The sequence below is a fragment of the Tupaia chinensis genome, unplaced genomic scaffold (assembly GCF_000334495.1).
Source record: "Tupaia chinensis unplaced genomic scaffold, TupChi_1.0 Scaffold000289_1, whole genome shotgun sequence".
NCBI lineage: Eukaryota > Metazoa > Chordata > Mammalia > Scandentia > Tupaiidae > Tupaia > Tupaia belangeri.
In genome coordinates, this window is record NW_006159774.1 from 309,369 (window position 1) to 321,549 (window position 12,181).

Here is a 12,181-nt window from a genome sequence, read left to right on the forward strand (position 1 = left end):
TATTTAAAGAGCAGTGGTCAGTGGTACTGCAGGCTTCAGCAAGAGGAAGTACAGTTAAGGAAACACTACGGCCAGCCTAAACGATGGCAGATGACAAGATGATTGGTATGCGTGATATTTATTGCTGCTCCCTCAAAGCCACAGTGTCAAAAGATAAAAAGAAGGCCACTGTAGACTAGAGACAGTATAGAAGGGGTTGAGTAACAGGGGTCGGGTAATAAGGGGTGGGTGATCATTTCTCTGCCACAGGTATATAGAATAATAAAGAATTTGTAACAACTTGTAAACTGAGTTTAAAAAATAAGTAAAAACAAAATATAGGTATAAAATCATTGTCAAGATAAAAAGATATCCTGAGAGGTTAAACTAAAGATTCCAATTGATGCAATATCCATGGTGCCTTATTAGCCACAGAAAGACGTACATTTAGGTTTAGAAAGGTGATAGACGTAACTGAATGTCTCTGATGTAGCCTGTAGAAAATTCAAGTGATAGTGAGCAGGAAAAGGAGGAGAGAGAATGGTTTAACTAAAAATGATATAGCAACTCTTGTTAGGGAAAATAGTCATGGTTCAATGATGAATATTGCAGATAATCACTGCTGATAAAGTCCTAGCAGCCAGAGAACTTTCAAAATGCATCAAGTATTGTAGTTACTATCTTAAGAATTATTTTTTTAAAGAAGGAAATTCTGTTGTTTGCAACAGTAGAGGAACCTAGAGGGCTTTATGCCTAGTGAAATAATCTAGACATAGACAAATTTTGTCTAATCTCACTTGTAGAATCTAAAAAAGTCAGACTCATCAAAGTATGGAGTGGGGGTGGGAGTGAATGGGGAAAGAACACACTCTGGTAAAGGGTACAAAGTTTCAGTTTAACATGGGGAATAGGTTCTGGCAATCTATTGTACATCTTGGTAACCATAATTAATAAAAACGTAGGGACCAGCAGTTAGCGTAATGGCTGAACTCCCATGTAGTCGACTGTGGTTCGAGTCCTGGACTCGGTGGCTTAAACTCACTCCAGGTGCGTGTGCGTGCATGCCCAAGATCCCAAGAGGAGAATGGAGGAGAAGGGATTGTGATGTCGCCATCCCCCCCGGGGGGGGGGTGTGTTCCATCCCCCCCGGGGGGGGGGGGTGATTTCTGGCTTTCTGTCTCTCTGTCTCTCTCTGTCTTTCTGGCGAGTGCACATGCCCTATAGCAAAAGTCTCTCAAAAAAAGAAAAAAATATATTACAGGGTCAGCAGGTGGCATAGAGGTTAAGGCAGCTGGATCTCACATGGTCAACTGCATGGTTCAAGTCTCAGACCCAGACACTTGAAAATTATGCCAGGCGTATGTGTGCACATACCTAAAATATCAAGGGACATGTAGAGGAAATGGGAATTACAGCATGGCCATCTCCTCTGATGGGTGATTTCTTACTTCCCCTCTCTCTTCTCTCTCTCTCTCTCTCTCTCTCTCTCTGTCTCTCTCTAGAAAGTGCACTCGATTATTACATAACTCAAAATATTTTAAATTTAAAATTAGAAATTATGGATATGTTAATATATGGAATGATTTGATCATTCCACCATCATACATATATCAAAACATTATATTGTACCACATAAACATATGCAATTATTGTTTATTAACTTTAAAACTGTACACCTACACACAAAGGGAATTCATGAAAGAATGGAATTAAAGTATGAATTTATTTTATTGCAAAACAATTTTGAAATCCATGCGTAGTTTTTTTTTTCATAATACACATTATTGATAAATTTTCGTTCCTTGCAACAGTAATTAAAGAATGTACAGGAGTATGCAAGGTCTATGACAAATTAGGATCCTCCTATGAAGTGAGCCAGCATGCCATACCCTTATGTAGATTGCTTATTAGCAGCTGCACAGAATAAATAAATAAATAATAGCTATTACAGAAATAATCCCAGAGAGGCTACCTGACCATCAAGATGCCAAAGCCAAAGGGATCCCCAAGTCAAGTGCAATGCCTAGATGTGAAGGCTCTTCTCTCATGACCATTCACATTCCAACATGAAACAATTATGAACAGAGGAAGATGTGCAGAGAAGCAAGACCTCCCTGGTGCTGTTAGAGGACAAGACATGTCGCCTATGATTTACCCCACTGTAAAGCTATGTAAACGTGGTGCTGGGTGAAGCCTATTGCATCTCATCAGTGTAACATCAGCCTCTTCCTAGGACTTTGCTTTCCTGTTGATTGGTACACTAGCTTCACACTTGACCATCATCATCTTCCTACCTTCCTTTTTTTCTTCTTGTCTCTCGGCTATTTTTAATTTTTTTAATTCATTTTATCTTGTTCATTATAGCTATCTATCTCTTTAGAAGAGAACAAGGAACAAAAAAGAAAAGAAAGAGAAGGAAGCGGGGGGGGGGAGAAAGAGCAAACAGGAAAAGGAAGAAGGAATGAAAGAAAGAAACTGCCAACCAAGCACTTGCCTGGTCCTGTTTATGTGCTGAGGAATCTCAGACTGTAACTTTCAGGAATCCTAAAACATAGGTTAACAGAAAGCCTAGTCTCTCTTCTAAACAGGCCTCCACTTCCTTTGATATGTACACAAATACTTGAGACTAATTTCTGATATCCAAATGGCCAGGACTGCATTCTCCCTTCTTGACCCACCCACAAGAACTCCCTAGCACTCAGACCACTCCACATGAGCTCATCGAAAGAGCTGTTGAGGGGCCAGCAGGTAGCATGGAGGTTAAGGTGCTGTATCTCACATGGCCAACTATACTGTTCGTGTCTTGGACCCAGTAGCTTGAAAATCATGCTGGGCACATGTGTGTACATGCCCAAAATTCTGATAGAAGACTAGAAGAGAAGGGATTGAGACATGGCAATCCCCTCTGGGGGATGATTTCTCACTTTCTCTTTCTCTTTATCTTTCTCTGTCTCTCTCTGGTGAGTGCACATGCCCTATAGCAAAAATTAAAGAAAAACAAAGAGAAGGAAAAAAGGAAGAGAAAGGAAAAAAGAAGAGAAAGAAAAAGGAGAAGAAAGAAAAAGAAGGAAGGACAGAAGGCGAAAAGAAGGAAGGGAAAGAAAGAAAAAGCTAGTGGGCCACAGTTGCAGCTGAAACTGGAACAATTCTAAGAGCCTCTCCAGTAAATATACAGTGTAAAATTTCATTCTAACTCCATACTGAAAATCACACTAAAGAGCCCCTGACATCATTAACATCCCTTGAACCCAAGGAACTAAGTAATACCTTGTAAACCAACATAAAACTCTAATCTACCTTCTTACCTGTCCATGGACTAGCGCGTGCGCACACACACGCACACACACACACACACACACACACATGCCACAAACCATACCTCTATGTTGCCTGAAAACTCATCCCCATATTAATTTATCCTACACCAAAACCAACCAAGCAAAAAAGTACCATAGCAGCTCATTTCTACAGAGGTCTCTCTTTTCTAAAATACCTGACACTCTTCCTTAGTCTTAGTCACCCACCAATAGGAAGGCTGAGTCACACCTATGAGCTGGGACCATGAATCCAAGGAAGTTCTGAGAATATCATCAACACCAGGGAAGAGGCATTTGACATTTCTATCCCCTTGGGCTGTGCTTTGCTTTCTAAACTTAGACAAGGCACAGAGCAGAGTTTCCTGGGGAATAGCAGGGAGAGAGAAGACTTTATTCCCTCGGAGCATAAAGGATCCCAAGGAGGCCTGCAAAGGAAGTTAAAGGCTTACAGGCTGGTAGAGGTATCCAGACCGTGTACAGCCTCGCCTCCGTGGTGGTGGGTAACTCTGTCTTAGGAAGTGAGGAATCAGGATGGTACTTGGACATGAGGTAGAGAATGAGAAAAGGAATTGGAAGTAGTGTCAGGAAAACCTTTTCCACCTGTCAACCAGTGTCTGCATGGCCTCCTGTATTCTTCATTCTTCTCTAGGCAGTAGGTAAGGATGAAATGTCAGGAGGTTGGAGCCTTTACTGAAGTGTGGATTTGAATACATTTGTAGACATGGTGCAGAAGAACCTTCTGCTCCTGAAGAGACTGCCGAGGAAAGAAAGCATCTGGACTCCATAGCTCACATCCATCAGGTATGCCTTCCTCACGGCCCACCACATTAGAACAGTGAGTTCCAAAGTGTCTGTGAGTCAAACCTTGGCAAAAACCATTTGGCATGTTTTGATAAGACATCAGTGAATCAGAAAAAGGTTATCCATGTGTTATCATCCACATTAACCCAGCAAAATAGAGTGCTAGCTATGTGTACAAAAAGGAGTGGGTGGTCATGATGACTAAGCCTCCGGTTTTCACATGTTTGGTTAACCTAAGTGCAGATCGGGCAGACGTCCAGAATTTAGCATGACTGGTTACTTGACTGAAATATTTTTCTCTGCCTCATGAGATAAATAGCCAGTGTTTGGGGTGGGGGGCGGTGGATGCTGGCCATCTGACAGGCATTGTGCTTTTCTAATCCCCTAGTTCATTGGGTCTTCCCAGGAACTCTGAGATAGGTACTGCCATTATCCCCATGAGCTGGGACCATGAATCCAAGGAAGCTCTGAGAATATCATCAATACCAGAGAAGAGGTATTTGACATTGCACATGCACAAAATCCCAAGAGGAGATGGGGAAGCACTATTACAGGCAGGTTAAGTAACCTGGCCTAGATTACTTACCTGATAATGGCAAGGCCATATATCTAGACAGTGGACCAGAGCCTATTCTCTCAACTTCCAAGTACTACGACCGCTACAACAGGCAAAGCATTTTCTCTTTTCAGGAAGACAAGGGGCCTAGGTTCTATAGTCTTGGCTCTAACAATAAAAATGTCATGATCATTAAAGTCCTTTTTCCCAAAAGATCTCAATTTCTCCCTTCTTTAAAATGAGGGTGTGGAACCACATGATCTCTAGGAGCTTCTCCATCTCAGAGCCCCTAGGAATCTGTTTTAAAGTTGAAACAATAAGACATCAAATGGTGCCTTCAAGAAGAGAAGGCTCTTGTCATTCCTAGCTGGTCTCTGCCCCAACCTTGATGAATTACAAAGAGTACAGCTCTTCGGACAGCAGCTTGAGGCCCATTACATTTCTTCCTGACATCTGTTCAGAATCCTAAATGGCCATCCAGGAATTCTTTCATTATAAAAATATTTATCAAGGGACCATGTGTTCCAGACAACATGCCAAGTGGGGTGGGGCAACCAGAAACCAGACGCAATCCTCAGGCTTGGGCAGCTCACGGTCTAGTGGGGAAGACAGAGTTGCAAGTAGAGAGATTCAGTTCAGCTCTGTGTATAAGAGGAGTGTCTAATCTAGAACTAATAGAGGAATATCAGGACAGGTTTCCAGAAGGCTGTAACATCTAATGTGAGGCCAAAGGGTGAGGACTAATCACAGGGCTCATATATAGAGTGGGTGTTATTTCCAGGCAGATGAAATACTAAAGCCCTAAGACAAGAAGCAATAAATATCTTACAATTGGAGCATGAAATGCAAGAGGATAAGGAGTAAAACAAGGGGTGGGACTACAGAGTCCAGCAGGAGCCAGGTTACACCAACTCAGTGAGCCACAGGAAGGAGTTTGGCCTTTAGCCTGCAGGTAATAGGGAGGCTTATGCAGCAGAAAGTTCACTGCTATCCACTGAATTATGTCCCTCTCCAAAAAGTATGCAAGAATCCTAGCCCCTAACATCTCAGAATGCATCCTTATTGGAGATGGGGACCTTACAGAGGTAATCAAGTTAAGATGAGGTCATTAAGGTGGGTCCTAATCTCACATGACTAGTGTCCTTATAAAAAGGGGATATTTGGACACAGAAATCACATGCACACAGGAAAATAATATAAAGGACACAGAGAGAAGACAGCTGTCTACAATCCAAGGACAGAGGTCCCAAACAGATTCTTCCCTCACAGTCAACCCTAACAGCACCTCAATGTCGGACTTCTAGCCTCCAGAACTGTGAGAAAACACATTTCTGTTGTTTTAGCTACTTGGTTTGTGGTATTTTGCTATGGCAGCCCTAGCAAACTAATATAATGACTTACTCAAATTTTCATTTTAGAGAAATCGATCTTTCCACAATGTGGAGAATGGATTGAAAGGAGTGCCTTGTCTGCAAGGAACGGGCTACAAAGACAATTGTATGGAGGCAAGAGATGGCAGAGGCTTCCACAAGGGCAGGAATAGCAGAGACTGAAAAGTCTATCAGGTTGATAGACTGAAAAGCTTTGCAAACAAAATCTCCAATATGTGATCATAGGTTGAGTATGGGAAATGAGAGGAAATGAACCCGGGGAAGTGGGCAGTCCATGTTTTCAGCTCAGACATACAAGTGGCCAAAGTCTAGCCCACCATCCCATCAGGAGTCTTAAGCACAAGTTCTGTACAAACAGGCAAATTAAGGATATACTGCACCATCACTGTCTTCATCACAACACCCAGTGCTGGCCTTAACTTTGAGATACCCCCGGCTCCAATGACAGGTGTGGCTTTATTTTTTTCAGCAATATATTTACTGAATACACACAATGTACTGTACTAAGCTCTGGGGATATAATGGTGGGATAAAGGAAACAGGATCCTTGGGTGCTATATCAAGGAGAAGATGAGTATTAATCACATAAGTAAACAAATAATTACAGACTGTGTTAAGAGTTATGAAAAGCCGAGTCCTCTGAAAGCGTGTAACAGATGACTCCATCCAGAAAAGTGATAGCTGAGTTGATATCCAAAGGACATAGAAAAAAGAATGAGGACCATCCTGAGCTGGTGTACAAAAATGTCTGATACATTTGAGGAAGTGTATGAGGCACTTAGGGAAAACAAGATGGAATGACCCTGGACAGGAGCTAACTGAGTTTATCGTAGAGAGTGGAGAATCACCAAAGAGCTTTGGGTTCCCGAAACATGGTAGGGACTCAAATATTCATTTTATTTTTAAATAAGGCCTTTGTAGACATAACCAAGTTGAGATGAGGTCATACTAACTTAAAGTGGTCCTAATCCAATGACCTGTATCCTTATAAGGAGGGGGAAAGTTGAATGCAGATGCAGAGAGGCGAATGCCATCTAAAGACAGACACAGACACAAACACAAAGGGAAGACGAACACAGGAAGACAGAAGCAGAGACTGAAGAGATGCATCTATGGCTGAGGTGCACTGAGAATTACCAACAACCACTGGAAGCTAGAGGAGCATAGAACAGATCCTCCCTCAGAACCTCCAAAATGAACCAGCCCTGCTAACACTGTGATTTTGGACTTCTAGCCTCCAGAACTGTGTAAGAATACACAGAATAATTGTTGTTTTTAGCCACCCAAGGTACGGTATTTTGCTATGGCAGTCAAAGAAAATGGACACAGATTTTAATCTAGAAAGTTGGATGACCAAATGGTCTAAAGATTACTGTGGTGCAGAGAATGGTGGGGGAGGACATGTCAAAGGTGCACAGAAACACCCATCTGTCATCGCTGGGGCAGTACTACAATGATCTTGGTAGGAAATACTGGCTTTGACCAAAGTGTAGTAGGAGAGACGAAAAAAGTTACAAAAAAATTTTTTTCAAGAGATATTTAGGGGCTAAAATCAGAATCTGGGAAGAAATGAAGCTCATCCTGATGGATAATAAACTGGAAAAATTCTTGGAATTCAAGCAACACCTGCCCCATGGCATAACCCTAGATAGATAGATAGATAGATAGATAGAGAGATAGAGAGAGAGATAGATAGAGAGATAGATAGATAGATAGATAGGAGAGGTTTTTGCCATAGGGCGCTTGCACTCGCCACACAGAGAGAGATATAGAGAGACAGAAAGCGAGAAATCACTCCCCAGGGGGGATGGCAACATCACAATCCCTTCTCCTCCATTCTCCTCTCGGGATCTTGGGCATGCACACACACGTGCCCGGCGTGAGTTTTAAGCCACCGGGTCCGGGACGCAAACTGTGGTTGACTACGTGGGAGTTCAGCGACATAGCCATTACGCTAACTGCTGGTCCCACCCTAGACTTTTTGATTGTCACACAGTCAAAGGATTTTTCCATTTTCCTCTTTGTTTAGTCTAGTATTGTCCCCTGCTGTTTCTTCATTATTAGGCATTCATCAGAGTCATCCCTCTAATGTATATTGTGTTTATGGTTTACAAACTGCTTTTACATGTCTTTGCTTTTCTCTTGAGAGTAGTGAAGTAGAATTTATCTTATGTATGAGAGAAGTGAAACTCAGAGCAGTGATTTTGCCAAAGACACTGTGAGTAGATGGTAGAGCTAAATTTGAAACCCGTATTTCCAGCCCTAGTGCTTTCCTGTGCCCTGACAGTTTCATAAAAACACAGCCCCAGTTGACATGAGGCTCAAAGGAGGTCTTGTCTCAAGCAATTAAAGTATGTATGCACCATTGATTTTGAAAACTTGTCAGTTATTGGAATGAAAACATCAAAGCTGAAAAGTTCCAGATTGAAAAATAGCACCTCTACACATTTGTTTTTGGCAGGAACTTATGAACTTCCTAAAATGAGAAGGTATTGTTTTTTTGTTTCAAGTTATCCTGGTTGGGATCCAGACTGTGGTCTTTCTAGGCTGCATGGTCTTGAGAAAAGCTCTTAACACGTTTAACTTTGATCTGTTAGGAAGCTTTGAACTAGTGCAAAAGGTTGTTTTGAGTAAAATATATCAAGTATTTAACACCATGCCTGACACAGAGCAAGAACTCAGTATTTCTTAGGGGTTTGCTTTATTTGCATACTTGTTTCCAAATCATATAAAACACAAATATTTTTATTCTAAAGTCTCATAAACTCAGAGGAAGGGTGGTCAAACAATGAAAAATATAAAGGCTACAAGATTTTGCAAAGAAGTATAAAACAGTTGTTTTTAGAAATATCCAGGAACACTTGACAGGCAAGAGGATTTGGGTCAGAAGTAAAGGATGAAGTAAAGGAAGAAGATGAGGAGGAGTAAGAAGAGGAGGAGGAAAGAGAAAAGGAGAAGGAGAAGGTAGTGAAGTAGGGAAGTATTTACTCTCCCCGTATTATAGATGAGAACACCAAGAATCAGAGATGTCAGGTAACCTGTCTAAGACTACAGAGCCAGAAAGTGAAGGAGCTGATTTTTAAATGTATGCTTTTAGCAAAAATCAGTACGCTGCGCTGTGTTGCTTTCTAGTGCATCCATGGTCACAGCAGTAGCATTTTATTATACTTATTTGTTTAAAGGCTTCCCTTCCCCACTAGACTGCAACAACCTCAAGAACAGGAACTAAGAATTACTCATCTTTGTAATTCCAGTGTTGAGTTCTCAGTGAGTATGTAATGCAACAGTGTTGACTAATTGGAAATATATAAATCCCCATTTATAAATGTTTTACTAAGTAGGTCCATATGCAGTGTAACTTTTATAGTTTAAATGAAAATGTTGGCTCTGAGAATCTGATTATAAACACTGTGTAGGAATCCTGGGAGCAATAGGAAGAAATTTAAACTTGATGATTTGTAAATGCTAGGCTTTTTTTCCATATTCATTGATGATGCAGGGTCATGAAAGGAGTCAACCAAACCAGCAGTGTGTCCGAGTTCATCCTCCTGGGACTCTCCTCCCGGCCTGAGGACCAGAAACCACTCTTTGCTCTGTTTCTCATCATGTATGTGGTCACCGTGGTAGGGAACTTTCTCATCATCCTGGCCATCCGCTCTGACCTTCAGCTCCAGACTCCCATGTATTTCTTCCTCACCATCCTATCCTTCATTGACGTTTGCTACACAACAACCATCGTTCCCAAGATGCTGGTGAACTTCCTGTCCGAGCGGAAGTCCATCTCCTATGCTGGGTGTATGACTCAGATGTATTTCTTCTTGGCTTTTGCCAACACAGAAAGTTACCTCCTGGCCGCCATGGCCATTGACCGCTATGTGGCCATCTGTGACCCCTTCCACTATATCACCATTATGAGCCCCCGCCGCTGCGTCCTGCTGCTCATTTTCTCCTGCTCCATTTCTCACCTCCATTCTCTCTTACTAGTTCTTCTGATAAATCGTCTTCTCTTTTGTGACTCCAATGTTATCCACCACTTCCTCTGTGACATCAACCCTCTGCTAAAACTGTCCTGCTCCTCCACATTTGTCAATGAAACTGTAATTAACACGGAAGGATTGATAACCTTGGTGACTCCTTTCATATGCGTTATCATCTCTTACCTACGAATCCTCGTGGCTGTTCTTAAGATCCCCTCAGCTGCTGGCAAACACAAAGCCTTCTCTACCTGTGGATCCCACCTCACCATGGTGACCCTCTTTTATGGGAGCATTATTTATGTTTACTTCCGACCCCTGTCCAGCTATACCATTAAGGACCGAGTGGCAACAGTCATCTACACAGTCTTGTCCTCCATGCTAAACCCGTTTATCTACAGCCTGAGAAACAAAGACATGAAGCGGGGCTTGAGGAAGCTCATGGGTAGAAGGCCATCCTAGGCAGCATCTCCACGGACCTCCCAAAAGTAACTCTTCCCCAGGGGGCCCTGGTTTCTGCTGATTCCTGGAGCGTATATCAAGCTACTGAGGACCAGTATGGAAGGTCACTTCCAATGCAAAAAAAAGTACATGATATTAAAGAGTTTCAGATCCTCTTTTTTTTTTTTTTTTTTTTTGAGAGGTTTTTTTTGCTATAGGGCGTGTGCGCTCACCCGACAGACAGAGAGCCAGAAAGCGAGAAATCACCCCCCAGGGGAGATGGCCACACCACAATCCCCTCTCCTCCATTCTCCTCCTGGGATCTTGGGCACGCATGCACACACGCCCGGCATGAGGTTTAAGCCAACGGGTCTGGGACTCGAACTGCGGTCGACTACATGGGAGTCCAGGGACATAGCCATTATGCTAACTGCTGGTCCCACGCTAACTGCTGGTCCCCAGATCCTCATTTTCAGAACTGACAATGGCGATGTTTTTTAATAAGATACATGTCTAAGTAAGACGGATTTTAGAAAATGTACCCATTTAAAACATCTTATTAGAATTACATTGGGCCACAGAGTTTTCCACTGTAAATAAATATCAACACCCTCAGTTACCCTGGGTTAAGGTAGTGATACTGTGGCAAGAAATGAAAACTCAAGAATACGGTAGAAAATTGGATATTTTAAGTGAACATCTAAAAGCAGAAAGCTTAAATTAACATTGTTTGGTGGGAACCCTTTCTTGCTATTCTCGATCATTCCTTCTATGTGAGAAGAATTTAGCTAATGTTTTTTATACCCCATCACTGTTTTTACTCCAGAGTATAGAATTGCTTTATTTGACTGCTACATGCAAAAAGCATTCATTTGGCCTGTGTCAAAGCAAAAATTGCATCTGACAAAGTTAAACAGATGAGAAAAATTTTATTCAAGCCTACTGTAATAGGGGAGAGAAGCCAGACCTCAGTCTGAATTCCACTCTGAGCAGGATGTTCTTTAAGTGAAAGGATGAGCTCATGGGAAACCACTGAAAAAGGTTAAGGAGTGGTCACAGACCACCTGTGTTTGTTAATTGGCTTTATCAAAACAAAAAAAAAAAAAAAAACAAAACTTCCCATATCTTTACTGCAAGAGGCAATTTTACAACTTAGAAAAAGATGTCTGCTGAAGTTAGGCTCCCACCTTCCCATAGAAATGGGGAGATAAAGGATCTATCTTCTTTAGTGATTACATTTCAAAGGAATGGCTCCTGAGTCCTTAAAAAAGATGTTTCTAGGTTGTAAAACTGGAAAGAGGTGTTTTGTTTGTTTTTGTTTGTTTATTTGGTTTTTTAAAGATTTTCATCTCAAAAAGAGAAAAAATTCACAATGAGAAGTTTCCTAAAGCGAATACTCTAAGAAAGGGAGGTCAGGAGCCAGAGTCAGGAAGAAGCCTGTCTAAAGGTTAGTCAAGTTTTGAAGGGAATGTCACCACCATCTTGGATACCTGCTTCAGTCAGCCTTCACCCACATGAGTCATGAATTCTGCTTGGCTTTTTCTATGCCTGTGGATGCAATAGCCTAATTTTAGCCCTTTTGACTTTCATTTGAAGCTATGTCCTCCAATATCATCTCAATCAATAATAAATGTGGCTGCCATCTACCGCCCCTTTGTCCTATTTCTCATGCCTTCTCAGAGACCTCCGAAGTCAGGACTGACCCTAACCAGCTATAGAGAG

General features: G+C 41.8%; 1 protein-coding gene across 1 annotated transcript; it reads left to right on the forward strand.

Moving 5' to 3' along the window:
- Nucleotides 1–9,547: 9,547 nt before the first annotated feature.
- On the forward strand, nt 9,548–10,480 carry LOC102479016 (olfactory receptor 1L1). The gene has a single exon (XM_006150514.1). It carries the CDS (start codon nt 9,548–9,550, stop codon nt 10,478–10,480), a length of 933 nt encoding a protein of 310 aa, XP_006150576.1.
- Nucleotides 10,481–12,181: the final 1,701 nt, after the last annotated feature.